General features: G+C 36.7%; 1 protein-coding gene across 2 annotated transcripts; it reads right to left on the reverse strand.

The window, feature by feature from the left end:
* Positions 1 to 417: 417 nt before the first annotated feature.
* Positions 418 to 13,259, reverse strand: LOC135608329 (katanin p80 WD40 repeat-containing subunit B1 homolog KTN80.4-like). Of its 2 annotated transcripts, XM_065101069.1 has the most exons (18): positions 12,803 to 13,259; positions 12,380 to 12,510; positions 12,173 to 12,290; positions 11,850 to 12,076; positions 11,442 to 11,544; positions 8,530 to 8,600; positions 7,296 to 7,370; positions 7,087 to 7,230; positions 6,798 to 6,966; positions 6,141 to 6,668; positions 5,154 to 5,210; positions 4,956 to 5,074; positions 4,397 to 4,522; positions 2,720 to 2,794; positions 2,536 to 2,648; positions 1,761 to 1,877; positions 1,588 to 1,656; positions 418 to 1,324 (listed from the first exon to the last, which is right to left on the reverse strand). In XM_065101069.1, exons 1-18 carry the CDS (start codon positions 12,831 to 12,833, stop codon positions 1,261 to 1,263), a joined length of 2,337 nt encoding a protein of 778 aa, XP_064957141.1. In that variant the 5' UTR covers positions 12,834 to 13,259; the 3' UTR covers positions 418 to 1,260. The 2 variants fall into 2 exon arrangements, with proteins under 2 accessions (XP_064957141.1, XP_064957142.1); XM_065101070.1 differs by lacking the exon at positions 5,154 to 5,210.
* Between the last annotated feature and the right edge of the window lie 5,055 nt (positions 13,260 to 18,314).

Below are 18,314 nucleotides of genomic sequence, written 5' to 3' on the forward strand. Positions count from 1 at the left end.
GCCCAAAACAAGGATATGCCATGGCTGTATGCATTTAATGTGAAGTGGTTAAGCTTGGTAGGCCATTAAGACTATTGGGGTTTTCATTGATAGATAGATGATTTGTTTGGTGGGCTACTACACAATGCTTTCATTGTTGTGTCACAGAAGACAATGTTTGCATAGGTTAATGGAATCCCATTTGTGAATGCATGCAACAAGTAACATTAGGATGATTTGTTGGCAGTCATTGTATTTGATATCATGCATTTTGGAATCTACATTGCATATACCTGAAATAAATATTGCAAAGGAGATGCCACTGCAACAATATATAAAATGAGTGTAAGACTAAAGTTTGCTATCAAATATCTAATATGAAAGCACAAATGAACAAGCAAAGTACATATCCACCACAATCAACATCAAATATCAATATGAAGGCACAAATGGATTGTTTCCTGGTCTGAGTTTTTATTTGGAAGGAAGCAATTTGTTGTCTTGTCGACTACAGTTATTTTTGATGTTATTGCTATCAAAGAATTAAAAACAATAGAGATCATTAAGAACAGCATTTTCACTTGTTCTGTGGTAAAACTTCCGATAACACGGTTTGCATTTTCCCTGGAACAAGTTCAACAAGCATGCATTGGAAGAAGAACAAACCTTGCAGACCGGCAAAATGCAGCGGCAATGTCGGTGGACACCTTTATCCTTCATCACTTTGGCAACCACATGATAGAGGGACCGAGCTCTCTGCTTCGAAATTTTTGGTGAAGTTTTCCCCCCTTTTTTTTTTCCATTACTCAACTTGTGATACAAGAACATGGTACAACGAAAAAAATGTTGTCCCCAGCCTCTTCACCAAAACAAATCGATGGCCTGGGCAACATTATCCAATCCTATGCAAATAAAAACTTTTACTAGGGCCAAATTTGTCATGTAGCGAAAAAGGACAGACACCATGCAGCCAACTTTTGGAGAGGATAGCAAACCTTCCACTCTTTCCAATTGATACTCTCCAAGCAATGCAGAACAATATGTTCTATCGCTGTCATACATATATACTCCTCATATGTTGCAGAATGGACTCCGCTAGTTCCGTAGATGTCAGAAAACAGTTAGAATGCTTACAGGATATAAGCAAATTTTTGTAGTGTTTAGCTTCAGCATCCATATCTGGGAAGGTCCCCAATAAACAGTTGAACAATCAGCTTCCAATGGGGAGGCAAAGGATATAAAGAATGGCAAATCCACTGTACATGTGTATGTATATGTGAGTCATAACACTTCCTGGAGAGCGAGATTCAGTTCCTGTGCAGCCTTTCCGATGGACCCTCCTCTTCTGTTAAAAGGTAAAATCCAAAATGTCTCAAGTAAAATGCCTTTTAGATAACTTTTTACAGATGGGAGATCTAATGTTACTGAAAAAAGATGACAAGGAATCCTAAAGAATATGTTACCATCGTGTCACTTAATAAGTATTTGGTCATTGGCATGCAGCTTGAGTTTTTTTTTTTTTAAATCCAAACAGTGTTTGACATTTCAGAAGTAGTCAAGTCTTTCTTTAGATGGCAACAGACATAAAAGAGCGAGTTTATAGATCACCTTATAAGGGAAGAAATACTATTCTTGATCTTCTCCAGTTCAATGAAGCACAAATTGCAACGTTCCAGCCTGCCATGGATAGAGAAAATTGTTATAGAATCATATCACTAGCGATTGGTGATGGAAGACTAGAAGTTTGTAAATTCAAACAAACATAAACACCAAAGGAAAACCTCTGCTCTGCTTGAAGGTCAACACCAACAGATGGACCTGCCGACAATGTTGAACGGATTACAGGAACAAAGATTTTGACTAGCTTCAGCAACATTTCCAAGGAAACACTTAAATGCCTACAATGGAGAGCGAATAAGATAGGGTACATTCTCAGCCAGAACAAGTAATCCGAAAGTTAATGAACAAGTAACTGAAGATAAGTGATCAGAACATTTTACTTCGGCATGGACAAGTCATAAACATCTACTCTTACCATCCAAGTGTATCGAGTTAGGATCTGCGACAAAGACTTTAAAAAATGGAAGGCTAAAAAGATAATTATAAAATCTTATAAATGCTTACCTTTTATCAAATAAGCCCCATAACTCTATATATAAAACAGGGAAAAAAAGGAAATTAAAATATAAAATTTGAAAAACAATACATAGTAGAGAAGACAAGGCTAAGAAAGCAAATGAGTAGAAATTAAATACAGCATGGAATCAGTCAACAAAACCAGCATGAAATCAAGGAATAAATTATCGACATTACCAACTGGTACCGGCCTGTAAGCGATACCGGCATCAACTTAACCAAGGTTGCAGATGTACTAGGGTGCCTTGGGACTCAACCAAATTTAAGGCAGGATACCTTAAGTAGAATATAATAAAAAACCAGGTAATTAAACACTGAAATGGCTCCCAGATAACATAATGCTAAGACTACTGGGTATACAAACAAGAGAATAAGCTATCTCAAGCTAGACAACCATACAAGAGACTGATGGAAGCATACCTATCTATCTTACTTTCAAGAAGGCCAGTGAGAAGTGGCAGTAGAGATGCACATATATCCAGAGTAATGATTTCACTTTTATCCTTCAGAGAACTCAATACATCAGCACAGACCTGCATTATTTCATTACAAAAGTTAGAGAAGATCTTTGTTATCTGAAAAGGCAACTGTGTTTATGTCTCACAGCATGATCGGACATCTTCTCAATTGTATCAATGACACCCTTGACATCATTTCTTTCCCAAAGTTGGCAAACTACCTGCAAATTATACAAAAAGCATAGACACCATACACATGTTTAAAACAATGCCAATAAGTTCCTAAATCTTTAAATAGCATAATTGGAGAGGAAATTATGACATTTAAAGAAATGAAAAATCATTGCACAAATTGGTGGTGTTAAATTGGCATAACTGTCAGCAAATCCAAGAAATTTTCTATTCATTTATCCTCTAATGTTTCACACTGCAAAAACAGGGAAGCAATAATATTTACTTAATTTAGTATAAGAGAAGAGCAAAAAGGAGCTGAGGTGTTGAATCAACAATGCATGAAATCAATTGAACTTCTGATGTCAGGGAACACAACTGTTTCATTGCATTTAATACCTAATTCCCAAAGTCAAACATGACTGGATAAGCAATAAAACATAAAGAGGATGAACCATGAATTTATATGAACAAGCAAGACCCTGATACAATTGGAATGTGAAACTATAAAAGAACAAAATGGACATTGATGCATGATTATCTTAAGGCATTTGGGCTTCACAAGCCATCAAGATACATATGGCAGCTGACAAGTGCATCCACAACTTTACTAATTCATATAACCACTAAGCATGAGCAAAGCAAACTATTTCAAGTGAGTTGGCCGAAGAACAAACTTCTGGAACAGCAGAATGCAAAATCCATGGGTGCTGATTGATGTTCCTGACTGGTTCTTATGGGATAAATAGGGACTTGCTTATGGGGACAGATGCCTCAAATTCACAGAAGTTATTGTATTATTTGGTTGGAGCCCAATTCATTATCATGTACAGCCTGCTCTACGGAATCCCAAGACACAAATCATTTTAAGCAAAACAATTTTACATAAAAGCTCATCGCTGAAAGTTCAACTTTGGAATTGTTAGTTTCAGGTTTCATAATCCCTGGGAAGCAGATGAAGGTCACAAGTAATTCAGATAACAGCCTATGGTATTCATGGTGGATTGCCAATCCATGAGCACAAGCATACTGTTAGCTAATTTGCTTTAGTAGGATTCAGACTTTTCTGTACAGGTTTCGTGTAATATCAGATGTATCTATTAAATATTTAAAGCATAGACTAGAAGTATGAAGACAACACATTATCCACGTCTCAGATTATCATCACCAATACAACAAAATAGAGCAGTCCGTCCATATTCCTTGTGCAATTGTCATCCCTCACCTTGTTTTATTAAGGCAATAAAAGTGTGAGTCTGACCATTGGATTTAGAGGGCATGGCCTGGTTTGCTTTATATATGTTTTGATTAACAGTCAACTCAACCAGTTCTAGTTATTCATGACAAATGTACCTAATTAACTCACAAATGGGTGAGTGACCATGGTGGTTGTGCTGATGATAGACATGCCAATGGCCTGTTAAGCTATTTATTCTCAATAAAGTGTGGTGATCGAGCTTGTTTTGATTGAAACCTCCTCAGAACTTTTATATCATTCAACAATGTTTATATGAAAGTGACAACCAAAAGTCCATATATTTCTTAAGCAATCCATGAGAAATTGTAATCAAATAAACATTCAACTTATGGCATTCTATTACATACAGATGAACTGTATTTGTTTCAATCATGAGTGACAAGACAAATTTTACCTGTAATTTGATCAATCGAGACTGTGCCAGGTTTAAGAATTGGTCATGTTTTCCCAGTAAAACAGCAATAGCATCCTCATCAGAAGCAGGTACAGTTTCCTTTTCAGCAAATCGATTGCGACCTCTCTGTTCGATACAATCAACACAAAACTTAATCAAGTCATTTTTAGAAAAGAAAAAAAAAGAGATGAGTAGAACAGTAGACATGTAAATACAGAACAATTTATGTTGAAATTTCTGGAAATAATAAAGAAAGTAAAAGGATGAATTATAAAGCAGCATATCATTGAAGTACTTCAGAAACAGCACAAATAAGCCTCGTTTTGGATCCTTAACCCCCCAAATAGGAACTTTCACGAGGATAAAGCAAATGTGCTCAAGTTAAAGGATAAAAATCCTAAAAAATACTATGTGATTCATGAACGAAAACACATTTAGGTTTTCCCTGAAGAATAGCTGAGTTACTACCTGCAGAAACCAGCTGATACAAGATTTAAGAAGTTTAGATGCATGATGAACACTTTGCCATGTATAAAAACAGGTCAAGTCGAAATTTTACCAAAGAATATGGAGAGCTAGAAGTAGCGCCGGTCTCAGAGGAATTGCTTAATCTTGGCTGATCATAACTTGGAGAATGTTCCCTCCTTTCCCAGGTTGCAACAAGTGACCTTGTTCTTCCTACAAGTGATGAGAAAATTAGATAGTACACAAACGTTACCATCTAAAACATGATTTAAAATAAGCAGGAAATATATACCTCCTTTTGGAATATCAAAAGAGCATGCTTCCTTTGGCTTATGGATTCTAATGTTATCTAAGATATAACAAAATAACTATTGTAAATGCCATCTGAAATAACCAATTTACTCAAAATGAATTCAGTAAAAATACCGATTCATTGTAGTACAGTGACATGTCAGTATATAGCAAAATGAGGGCCTCTTGCTGCTCATAATCAAATAAAAGATAATTAATGGATGAAACATAGACCAAAACCTCCAGCAGAATATTTTGTAAATACACCGAAAAGATTGAAATGTAACAGAATAATCTAAGTCAACTAGATTCCTGGATTGGTTGAGTTACACACACCCAAGACTCATCAACATCCATATGGACATCTATTTTTGTTTCTTTTCTCGAGAGTACAACATTTTTCATAAGAAAGAATCCCAGTAACTTAAGCTGATCATACTCTTTTAGGTTTGGATAATTATATCTTATGGATTAACCATATGTGCTTGGTTTGGTTTGGGTCACATAGTCCAAAAAATAACTGTTCAGTTAGTTTATATCAAATGAGCCAAATGTTACCGAATACACTTCTAATATCAAATGTGCCTAGGCCTGTCTTGAGCAAAATTTAAGTCTGGCAAGGTTTACACTTCTTAAGCACTGTGATTTCACCATACCTCTGTACAAATGCTAGTATTTCTTTGCCACAATTGTCCTTCGGTACTTACCTCCATGCTCTCATATTAGTCCTTGAATAGAGGAGTGTTATTTCAATAATTATCACATATCCAGGGGAGAAAAGGAACATAAATTCTGCGTGTTGAATTAGAATATATGAGAATTTGCAACATCCATCAAGGGACAACAGAACTTGAGAAAAACAAGAAATCAAGCAAAAAAGATTATGCAGTAGAAACTTGACAATATAAGATATCAAGTGTAGCATATTAAGACTAAAAATTAAAGCTTCTTGAAACAGGAAACTACAAATTTATGGACCGACACTTACGATTTTCATGATCATAATTTGCACTTGATTCTCTGAATAGATTTGCTCCTGGCCTCCCTGTCGTAACACATTTAACATCATCCAGGTTAGTTTCTCCACCAGTCACTCGCTGAGTTACAGAGTTGCCAGAAGAAATAGCTGTTTGGTCCATGAGTTCATTTTGTTCAGTGGTTCTACTGCCCACAAACCCAGACTGAACTGACATATCTGCCCTTTCTGAATTTTCGTTGATGTTTGATACTTTCCGAAAATTAGCAGATTTTGATTGGATATCACATGGTATTGTTCTTCCAATCCCATCATTAGTAGAATCAGCGGACAGCTCCAATCTGGGGCTAGTTCTAGGGACAATGACAGGTATTATATCAGATTTTTTTATGGTTGGAAGATTAGTTGTAGCCTGAGCTTTTGATGCACTTCTTTTTACGGTAGTAGCAACAGGTGCCAGTGCTGGTGCTGGGGCTGGTGCTGTAGTAGTTGTTTTTGTGCCACCACTTGTTGCAATCCTTTGAGGAGTACCAGGGACATCTGCGGTTGATTAAACTTTATAGCATAAGAAAATTGTAAATTCTTTGTATTTTCTAGTGCTTCAAACATATTCAGGAAGGGAGCTGTACAATTTAAGGTGACTAAAAGAAAGAAAGATCAGTAACCTACATGCTACTGGTTTTGTCTCTTTAGCATTTGGCTCTGAACTTGATAGCCTCCCCATACTAGACTTTATATTATTATCAGCTTGCATAGACACACTACCACTTGATGCAGACTTAGGTTCTGAGTGACCGTTTAGATTAGCAGCACTAGCAATTGCATATGGCTCGATGCGCTGTAATTCATGGTGTCGAGTTACCGGTGTCAAATTATATATAATCATATACATTAGTCAATACTTATACAAAAAGGATAAACAACTTGAAAATTAAGTGTGAGAGGAGTTAGAACACACAGAGAGGTCCACAACCCACACGCCAACACAGCTTTGATTGTAAGAACACCCAAGAAGTTTTCCCTCATGGATATTCATATCTGATAATCTAGACCATCCCACATCCACAGCATCATGGCATTTTATTGGTTCCCAAGAAAAAACCTGGATACAACCAAGGTTAGCATCCATATATCCTTTAATGAAAAAAATGAAGCAATTGAATTTACCTTCAAACTTTCATGCAATCCACAAAGCAAAGTTCTCCCATCAGGATTAAATGTCATAGAACGCACACCAGAAGTCTGGAGTCAAACTTATTTAATAAGCAGCTTATTGAACAAAATAAAGATTGAAAACTGTATAGAACATGGCACACAAACGTAATAGCTAACCAAGTGGTTTGCAGATACACACAGGGTATCGGTTGGTTAAACGACAACAGGTTAGAGCCAAAAAGAGAAGGCAAGCATGGAATGTGGAAACAATTAATAAGATGTCTGTTATAATTTATAACTAGCATCAAAACCTTTGGATAGAGTAGAAAAGAGAAGGCTATTAAAGAACACAGAAACAATTAATAAAATATCATCATAATTTGTAAGCAGCTTCGAAACCTAGCAGTCCAATGCACAACATACGTGTCAATGCAAGAGGGCCTGGGCTCGAATCCCGCCTTCATCACTTACCCTTTATTAAAAAAATATTTACAGGGCCTGAACTCGAATCCCACCTTCATCACTTACCTTTTATTAAAAAAAAGAAACAGGGCCTAGGAGGCTCAATATATACAGTGTTGCCTCTAGAAAAAAAAAAAAACTATTTTCATGACCCAGATCATATTTACCCAGGTCAAGCAACCTTACCTTGATGATAAGGCTTGTTCTCAAGACACATATATAAGAAAATGTTAAAAAAATAATGGTTTGTAGAAGACATCCAAGTAATGCAAGGGTAACTACCACAAAGAGGGAATCTTGCTACTACATGTGTTGGTGGAAATTCTGAGGTGGACTAGCAAAAGTATACCCTACACTTGGCTATTTGGGAAAATGCTCAAGCACGATTGAGCTAGAACCAGCCTCTTCAGAGTCACCCATGAGTAAGAAGGCATGCCAATCCCACGTTCTAGCTAGCCTGTTGTATAACAAATCAAGCTAAATGTTGCCTTATTTTCCAGGCAAACAAGTTCAAACCAAGCCGTGTACTTGATCAGCTTTTTTCTACTCAGTCAACAAATAGCCCTGATATCTCAAAACTCCCTGTCCATCATTGCATCCCTAAGAGGTAAAACCTATTTAAATAATTAACAATGTGAATATCCATATTACACACCTTGAGTACATATCAGATGAGGCCTAATTACAAGAAAAGTAGACAGTTTTAAATAATATGGGATATCAACCAAACAATTTTGGGGGGGGGAACACAAGACAGTTTCAATGAAATGAACTTAAAGAATACCTCAGGTCCAGCAGACCCTATTAACTCGAAAGTTTCAAGATCCCAGAACTTAACAGTTCTATCAGCCGAACCTATAAAATAATCATTTAATATTCAGACAACTGAAAGCATAGACAATAACAACAATATACTTATAATTCAATTCTAACTTGAATTATATCATGCAATCTTTCATCCATGAGCATAAGAAGTGTTAGCAAATTGTAGAAAAGTATACAATCGGCACATGAGAAAAAAAAATAAAGCAAGAATCAACAAAATCTGCAAAAGTGATTGTCATAAACTACATAAGGTATGTATACAGACAATAATCTCAAAAACCATGATAGGTAGCACTTAGCTGGCAAAACAAGAAAAAGAAAGCCTATACTCTGCAGTATACGACTAATTTCTAAAAAAATTTACAAAAATGCAATATATTAATGTTCACAGCATGCCAACCTGCTAGCCCAAACAACTTATGTGGAGTGGGATTAACCTTGTAGCAGCGAATTTGTCAATTATTCCAAGCAAATTCATAAGGACATTTAGAATATCAGAAACTCACTGAATCTAATATATCACACATGAAGAGAAAATCATACTAAAACATGAAATATTTCATTCATCACGTAACCATGCAACACATGGTTTCTTTCTCCCTTACTGCCACTCAGCTAAAGGCCCTTTTCAATTTCAAGTCAATGCAAAATCTAAAGCACCACAACAATATTTCTAAATTATAAAAAAAAAAAAACTAAGTTAATCATGTGTTTTTCCTTCATCAAGTGATTCTCCAATTAATCCTTTAAAGCCAAATTAATACTTAATCAATTAAAAATGCTCAACTATTCTTAAATCTTAGAATTTAAAACACAATCATTCAAAACTACTTCAGAAAGAACTCCAAAAACTACAAAGTTTATCCCCCTACTTTACTCTTTTTTCCATATTAATATCTTACTTTCAATATTTTTCTATTCTCAAATGAATATCGATTTAAATTAATTCTCACAGCTACCTTTTCCTACTTTTCAAACCTTTTCTCAAATGTCAAATTCTGGTGATATTCTTAATTGCACACTTGGCAAAACACATGTTGATGCGTAGACAAGGCAATAATGTACAAAATCCTTATTACAACTTTATGAATGCATTGTTAAGAACCAAGTAAAAATTGATTTATAACTCAACCAACTAAAACATATAAACAAGGATGCTGCAGCTATTGAAAAAAGTAACCCTGAACAAACCATTTGGGCTCATGCTTCCTTTACTGTTTCTTTTCCAATGAAACAGAAACAGAAAACCAAGGGATATTCAACTTAGAGCCCTGTTTTTGAGTTACCAGCCCTTATTGAACTTTACCAACTCATGAACAAAAAAGATCCAGCTATGAATTATAAATTTAATCAGTTTTAGGTTTCCTGGAGACAAATTTAAGTATAGAATAACAATACATGGTATTTTTGGCGTTAATAAGGCATTATTTGGTATTAGACCAGTGTGAAAAAAAGTCTGATAGTATCTAAGATTCTCTGGGACAAGTTCTGAGTTACTCTATTATAGAGGCATACAGCTAGAAAGGAGCATTGTATAGCGGTTCCATGGAGTGAAAGCTTTTTACTTCCTGTGATCTTCTTTTTCTGCATCTTTTATCTCCATTAGTCTATTACTTTTCGTTTACAGTTTACTTCTTGTTTTCCTTACAGATGGTACAGTAAGTATACTGCAGAATCTGTACAGTACTTTATATCACCTATTCTCCAATATTAGATTGACCCATTCCAACAGAAATCACAAAGTTTTTGGTCTCAATTAGTGCAACTTTCTTTTGCTGACTTCCATACCTAATTGAGGACCAATTGATCAGATCTAAACTTACCCCTCCAATAGCCATAAATTTTCAGTTACAGCTGTAATGAATTTATATCAATAACTGAAAGTCTTCATTTTTTTTCATGTCTTCAATATTTATTTATTTTTTCCATCAGTTGTACTAACTGACATGAGGTTTAACAGTCTTTATTTTTTTTCTTTAATGTACCCAATATTTTCATTGAATGCAAGAAGGCACATGATGATCTCAATTGGTGGGAGATTCCTTATCAAAATACAGCATTAGCTTACCCTATGTTGAATACAGAGCCGTATTAGGTATTTGCAAAAGCAAATAGAGGTTTAAAAGCTAGTTATAAGGAAGAGCAGAAAAGAGAAAAAAAGTTATCATTATTGGAAGTTGGGAGATCATAGAAAAGTGCAGAGGTACCAAATGAGAAAGCTCCAAAGACCTCTTATCTGATGCATCACAAATTTTTTTCTTCGCTAACATCGATTAGCCAGAAGCTCCAAAATCAGAGCTGACAACAAGAACAAGCCATCCAACCAAAACAAGATTCACAGTTTTGTGAAAAGCCACAAAATCAGAGAAAATAAGCCATTGAAAGCTCACACGATATGTTTGAAGACCCATTTCTTCCAAAACATCTAAATCAAGATCACACAAAATCACAAATACTGTCCACATCAATACAACAACATCAACAAAGCCGTAAGTCCCAACCATTTGGAGTCGACTACAGGAATCTCTTGCAACCATTGAAAGAACAAATTGCAAGTCAACTCAATGATCATCAAATAAGTCTTAGCAAACAACATCAGATTATGAAGCTCCAATTTCAATTAAGAAAGTAGAGGCATAATGTAATTCAAAGCTAATTATTATTATGGTAGAAAAATAGGTTTGGCAGCACATAACTTATATTTGCATTTCAGTACACTCTGTGATGAAGAATGAAAGAAGTTGAAGGGATAGAATAATCAAACCATTTGCCAAGCGTTCCAGCTTAAACTCATTTGAATATTGTTTTACGTACAATACATGTTCAAAATTCTGCAGTTTCTTCATAGTTATATTTGGAATTAAAGCTAACCTGTTGCCAGTAGAAACTCATGAGGATGAAAATCAATGCACCGAATCTGACCCTCATGGAACTTGAAATCATGTAAAAGTTTTCCAGCAGTAAGATCCCAAAGCTGTTGACAAGAGTTTAGAAGTCAAGGTACATTAGAATCCGGTATAATCTGGTTATGTGTATGTAAACAGATAAAATCAATTGTAATAATAAAAAGGGATCAAACTTGTCCAGCAATCAAACAAATCTACTGCAAATCAGCAGTAGATTATAGCTCCGATTATAGCTCCAAAATCAGAGATATAATCTACTGCAAACCAAACTTGACCACCTTATTAGAAATTTTGAAACAGGCTCGAAGAAAGTATAACTAAATGATTTCATTAAAGCGATCAAACATGAAAAACAATGAAATAGAGACAAAACCTTCACAATGTTGTCTTCCCCACCAGAAACAACCCACCGCCCATCAGGGGTGAACTTAATAGCATTAACCCCTCGAGTATGACCTTTGTATGTATGGATGCATCCTTTTCTTCTGATATCCCAGATCTTTAGATTTGTATCTAGTGACCCAGAAGCAAAGAACTCGCCAAATGGGTGAAAGTCAACAGCTATACAATTTGACCTGTGCCCAGTTAGAGTGCGAACGACTGCACAAAGCAAAAAAAGGGAGCCAACTATATGAAGCAGCTTGCTTTCTTTCTGTGATCATCAAAATACTGCTTAAACAAAATAAGGTGTCCTACTCTTTGCCTCTTCCAAGTCCCACAATTTTATTGAGCCACTAGCCGCACCAGCAGCCACCAAAACCTCCGACGAATCAAAACTTACTGATTCAACTGCACTGATATGGCCAGACAGACTCTGCACATTATCAAAAAGTTAACAGTTACAACCGGACCACCAGAAGAAGAACACCTATCACCACAGCACAGTAGACAAGATTTACTCACCAATATGGCATTGGGCTTCCCAATAGCCCAAAGGTTGACCTTGTGATCCTCTCCTCCGGTGACAAGAACCCTCGAAGTCCTCCTCCCAATCTTTAGGCAATTGACATTGGACGAATGTGCTACAAATTCCTCTAGGTTCACTCTTGTCAAGACTAACAAATCTCATTGCAAGATTACAGAGATCCAAAACTTAAAGACAGAGTAAGATCAAAAGATCACGTCTTTTACAAAACTATAACCAGTTAACCAGATCAAATAACCGATATTGGACCAAACAGGTTAAGCTAAATAATATTCAAAAATTGAGAAAACTGAAAAAGGTGCTTTTCTTGATACCAAAGGACTTTTCCTTATCACCAGCCAAAAGGAAAACCCAGGAAACAGAACTTGGATTCAACAGAAAGTGAGCAACAAGAAGGATACGTAGCTTGTACGCTCGCTTGGTGGTCGCCATGACGCTGGCGTCGAAGAAACAACGAGCAGCCCGTTCTCCTCCCTCTTGCACAGATCAAACAATCCGCGAACCGCGCGCCGAAATCAACCCCGCACATCATAGATCGGGCCGCTCCATCCCGCGGCAGATCTCGAGCGGCCAAGACTCCCCAACATTTCCTTCTTCGACGAATCGCCCACGACCAACCCGCACGCCCTCGGAAAGGCCACTCCGCCACAGGCCACTACCGACCTCCGCAGCCGCCCGCGCCACCTCTCGCGACCGCCGCGGCGCTATAAGCCTCCGAAGAAGGGATCAAAACCAAAACCTGGGAGAGCGACGGAGGGCGAAATGGGGAGGGAGGGAGGGAAGAAGAAACGGAGCTTTCTTAAAGAAATGGCTGTGTGCGCTGTGATTTGATTTGGTTCAAAAAGAAGAAGAAAACATAAAAGAGTAATAAACCTAACTCGATAAACCTTCTCCTCCCCAAATTCCAATTCCACATCCCCTCCCTCTCTCTCTCCCTCCCTCAAAAGCAAAAACACTTTCTGAAAAGGCAAAAACAATTTTCTGCTACTAAAAAATGTTTTCCCTCCTCCCTACAATAAATTGGGACAGTTGTACTGCTTCTTTAAACCTTTTGTTTTATGTTCCCCAAGGCTTTTGGTGTTGAGGTTGGAGGATGTGTCATTTCATGTGGATTTGGCCAGATTGTCTGATTTGCCAAGGCAAGAAGGACAAGAAAATTCAAGAATGAAGAGGTAAATTGAGTTGCTATGATCAACTCAATAGTATCTTAGGCTAATAGTATTACGATTCTTATACTTTAAAAAAAATTATATTAATTTTTTTATAATTTTAAAATTATTATAAATTCATTCTATTCTTAACGATAATGTTTGTTTTTTTTATGAAATCCTCGTATAATATCATATACTCAATTGGTGCATCTCGATCGTATTTATTATGTCGACAACATACCCTTCTAAGTGGTCCGAAAATTCTACCGTGACCTCGAATCACTATACAATCATCTTCTGTTATACAAGTGATTTAATAACTAAATATTATTATGATAATAGTATATGTAGAGGAGTTATCATAATAGTCAAAATTATATTTTAATTATATTAAATGATATAGAAGATGTTCTTATGAGATTTATCAACTGTCCAATGATACCGCTTAGCAAGCATATTATGTATAGGAAGTGTGAATAAAAAAATAAATTTAAGAAGAAAATATTAAATTTAATCAATAAGTTTGTGGAACATATATTAATATATGAATAGATAATTTGAGTCCAAAATTAGAGGATTAAACTTGGATTGAGTTTGATAAACAAAATTGTAGAACAGTACAAAATAGTCATCTTTGATCAATACATGGCTGGATGATTTAAGTTCAACAATGGAGAGTTAGGCTTAGAGTGAGTCTAATCAACTAGTTTGTAGAACAACATATAATAGTCATCTTTGACCAATTTATAGGTTGATAATTTGTATAGGAAGTGAGAAATTTGGTCAAATAGTTGGTCAATTCTATGATTGGACATCAACAAGTTGTGGGTTCTATAGATTGATTGCATTTATGCTGTCATTGTTATGGCTTTAAAAAAGATATGCAGAAATATTGATACAAAATGGCAAAATCTATGAGATCCATCAACTTAAACATGATCAAACCATCACTATTTTCCTTCTATAAATAAAATATTTTACCAGTGGACTTGTGGAGGCCTATTGGCAGGCATTGAATGGAACAATGGCAATCATCATTTTCCTAATCAAAACATAGAAGCCAATGAACCTGTAGGGCCTTAATTTCTTGATGCTGACACAAGAAAATGTGGTAGGTGCAAGTTTGAAAGCTTAGGGAATCCTCCATGATGTGGACTTGCAAAGGTCCAAACAAGCTTGCATATGGGAATCACTATGAAAGAAAGAAAGAAGAAGAAGAAGAAGAAGATTAGGTTACACAATGGGTCCCCTCTTGTTGTTGGGGAGTCCCCATCACCAAACCATGGTCCCTTCTTGTTTGGAGCTCACTTCAATCTTTCCTCTTCCATTTCATCCTTCTCATGCAAATATTTGTCAGTGATCATGTTCAACAAATGATACAGCAAAGCAAAGCACACACAGGTGTTAATCTTTCTGTGGAGTGAGAGAAGCTCTAAACTCCCTCATGTTTCCTTGGGATGAAAGGGACCAAATGACATTGACTGGGGGTGGCAAGAAAGGGAGAGCAAGGAGAAGTAATATTTCCTCTTCCATTTCATCCTTCTCAAGCAAATATTTGTCAGTGATCATGTTCAACAAATGATACAGCAAAGCAAAGCACACACAGGTGTTAATCTTTCTGTGGAGTGAGAGAAGCTCTAAACTCCCTCATGTTTCCTTGGGATGAAAGGGACCAAATGACATTGACTGGGGGTGGCAAGAAAGGGAGAGCAAGGAGAAGTAATATTTCCTCTTCCATTTCATCCTTCTCAAGCAAATATTTGTCAGTGATCATGTTCAACAAATGATACAGCAAAGCAAAGCACACACAGGTGTTAATCTTTCTGTGGAGTGAGAGAAGCTCTAAACTCCCTCATGTTTCCTTGGGATGAAAGGGACCAAATGACATTGACTGGGGGTGACAAGAAAGGGGGAGCAAGGAGAAGTAATCCAAGTGTTGGGTCATCTAATGGCACATGATGGCCAACATTATTGATCCTCCAACCAAAGTTAAAAGTGTGTTGCAAGGTATCATCACATGCTTCCAACACTGAATCATATGCAAAGTAGAATGTTCTGTACTTGAAATCTGATAACAAGGAATGGCAAGAAGGTTTTCAGCTTGTCAGGCATGTGATTGTTCTCCTCGGGAATTCTTCATTGTCTGATCACATCTAAATGACAAAGAATCTGAACCTTGAATGCATGGCTTCAACCACCACTCCTCTCGTTACTTAACCTAATGGTTTCATCACAAGATTTCTTGTGTTCGAGTGAGTACAGCAAGTCAGACAGCTAACCTGTTGTTGCACTGCCACTCTCAGGTCTATTTTAACCAGTTTTGTAATCCAAGTTTCCGAGATCTTGTGGAGTTGGTGAACTGCAGTTGATAGTCTGATAGTTTATGGTGTGGTTATGTTTGACTTGTCCTAAGCACTAAACCTCAACTAATTGAGGTTAGTTTGAAATCTCAGATTGTACACACCTTTATACATCATTCAGAATATATATATATATAAGAGAACTTTTTGAAAAAAAATATTTTTGAGAAATTCTCAAAGAGTTCTTTTTTTCATGAATGATTATTTTGCCTTTGGCTCTTGTTGTATCTATCTTCGCTCCGCATTGCATCACTATCCTGTACTTTGCTCGATTAGATTTATTGTCACCCCCGCTCGTGTAGTGGGTGACAACGATAATCCCATCAAACCCTCCCCCTGTGTGCGAGGACTATGAGCAAGGATGATGAGGGTTGCCACCATCGTGCCCTCTCATTTCTCATGCAAGGGCGATAAGGGTTGTCATCGTCATGCTCTATCCTTCATCATGCAAGGGCTCCTGTTGTTTCCGTAAACCACGTCGAATCCTCCCCTATGCACAAGGGCCATGGGTGAGGATGACGAGGGCCATCGTCACCACACCCCTCATTCCTCAAGCGAGGGTAAGAAAAGTTTGATGAGGTTCACAAAGACGACGATATATCTAACGGTGTAGAGAGAACGAGAGGCGTTGGTGGAGGTAGCGACAGGTTCAATACAAGTAGGGGCAAATTAGTTTTTTCATGGTGCTCTTTGAAAATTATTCAAAGATAATTTTTTTTCTCGAAAATTCACTAAAGATGTGAAAAACTAGGATTTGACAGTTTGACATCTGCAATCCTGCAGTTTTCTTTTCATACAAGAACAATCACCAGTTTTAAATTGCATACCCCTTTGCACTTGTATCACAGTGACATATAGAAAGCTGTGAAAAAGCGGAGCTTTGGTGGTTCTTCTGCTGTCACTCTGATGAGCTCCTGCAGCATTGTTTCCATGCCAGAACAAACCCTAGGTCGTGAACTAGTGGATGATGGATTGGTTTCTGGGTTCTTCTCATCGCCACTTCTAAAATGTGATGTTAAAGCTGTGTCGGTGAGCAGTTCAAGCACCGTACAATGATAACTAGGAAGAAAGCTTTAGAACAGTATGACTGATGATTTGATAAGTGCAATGCGACATGGCAACCACCATGCGCCTTCAGGAAGCAGCCTATGTCTCCGTGACCACAAATACAAAACAAAACAAGGAAGAAGAGAAGATCAAAGTAAATTTGAAGAGGAGAAGAAGAAGTTGAAGACATGGCTTGACTTGAAGTTTGATGGGCTTTGTCACAGACTTGGCAATTTGTCATTTATAACGTGATTATTGTAGCGTCACATGAGATGGATGAAACGACAAAATTGAATGAAATCAATGAACCATCATGCATATCACGTTGAGCGTATTAAGCAACAATTCATATGGCAATCAGCATGGCACATGATATTCTTACTTTTCTTTTGATAAATACTAAGGTAATTTTTATTAAGATTGCATAATAGAAAGTTTATACTGTTGTGAGATGTTTAACATGCAAACTAATTAGTAGCATCAACAAAAGTGAGAGTCAGGTGGTGTTTGATGTGCTTTAAGAAGTGGCATCCTTCGAGTGTGGTGGGGGAGATGGTATAAAAGCTCTGTGGTGACTACTTGTTTCATGTTCTTTGTTAGAGGGCAATAAATTCACCAATTGAAATAATGCTATGAGAGAGAGAGAGAGAGAGGAAAGAGAATGTATTGAACAAAAAAAAAAAAATGTACTTAGATGAAAAAAAAAAAAAAAGGAATACATGAAATGCTAATATAAACTTTTGGACGACTAATTATATATTATCTCTTATAATTAAACCTTCTTAGTATCCCGATCCATAAAATTAAAAAATTTATATTAGAATTCTTATAGTTGTGAAAGTGAAACATCTAACTCTTTATCATAACGTTGTCGATTTTATCGACATAAATATGAAAATAATACGTAAAAAGATAATTTCAACATCCTAGTTACGTTTTCGATTGTAGTAGACGATAACGCCGTTGAGGGCTGTAGATGGCTATTACGAATAAGGAGGAAGAGCGATAACGAGAGGTAAGACAAAGAGAGAGGAGGAAGATGACGATGCAAATGTCAACGCTCTGCATCTACGTCGATGTTACTCAATAACTACGTTGACACTGATGCAGATACAAAGCGACAAAAAGATCACTCAACATCTACATCAACGTTGACGAAAATACAGATGTAGAACGACATTGCTCTACATCTACATCAATATCGACAATGATGCAAGGAAGGGTAGCATTGCTCTGCATATGCATCGACATCGATATAGATATCGAGCGATCCTTTCGCCGCTCTACATCTACGTTAGCATCAACGCAATTGTCAAGCGATGCCAACGTAAATGTAAAGCGTCAATATTTATGTC

This window comes from Musa acuminata, chromosome BXJ2-3 (assembly GCF_036884655.1).
Source record: "Musa acuminata AAA Group cultivar baxijiao chromosome BXJ2-3, Cavendish_Baxijiao_AAA, whole genome shotgun sequence".
In the NCBI taxonomy this organism is placed as follows: domain Eukaryota; kingdom Viridiplantae; phylum Streptophyta; class Magnoliopsida; order Zingiberales; family Musaceae; genus Musa; species Musa acuminata.

Excerpts from the sequence above, each read along its gene's own strand:
- LOC135608329 (XM_065101069.1), bottom strand. The coding sequence starts at position 12,833 with ATGGCGACCACCAAGCGAGCGTACAAGCTAC. Across the intron at positions 11,545-11,849 it reads GGGAAGACAACATTGTGAAG|CTTTGGGATCTTACTGCTGG; the intron begins GTTTTGTCTCTA and ends TCTTGTCAACAG. Across the intron at positions 1,325-1,587 it reads AGTATTTCTTCCCTTATAAG|AAGAGGAGGGTCCATCGGAA; the intron begins GTGATCTATAAA and ends ACCTTTTAACAG.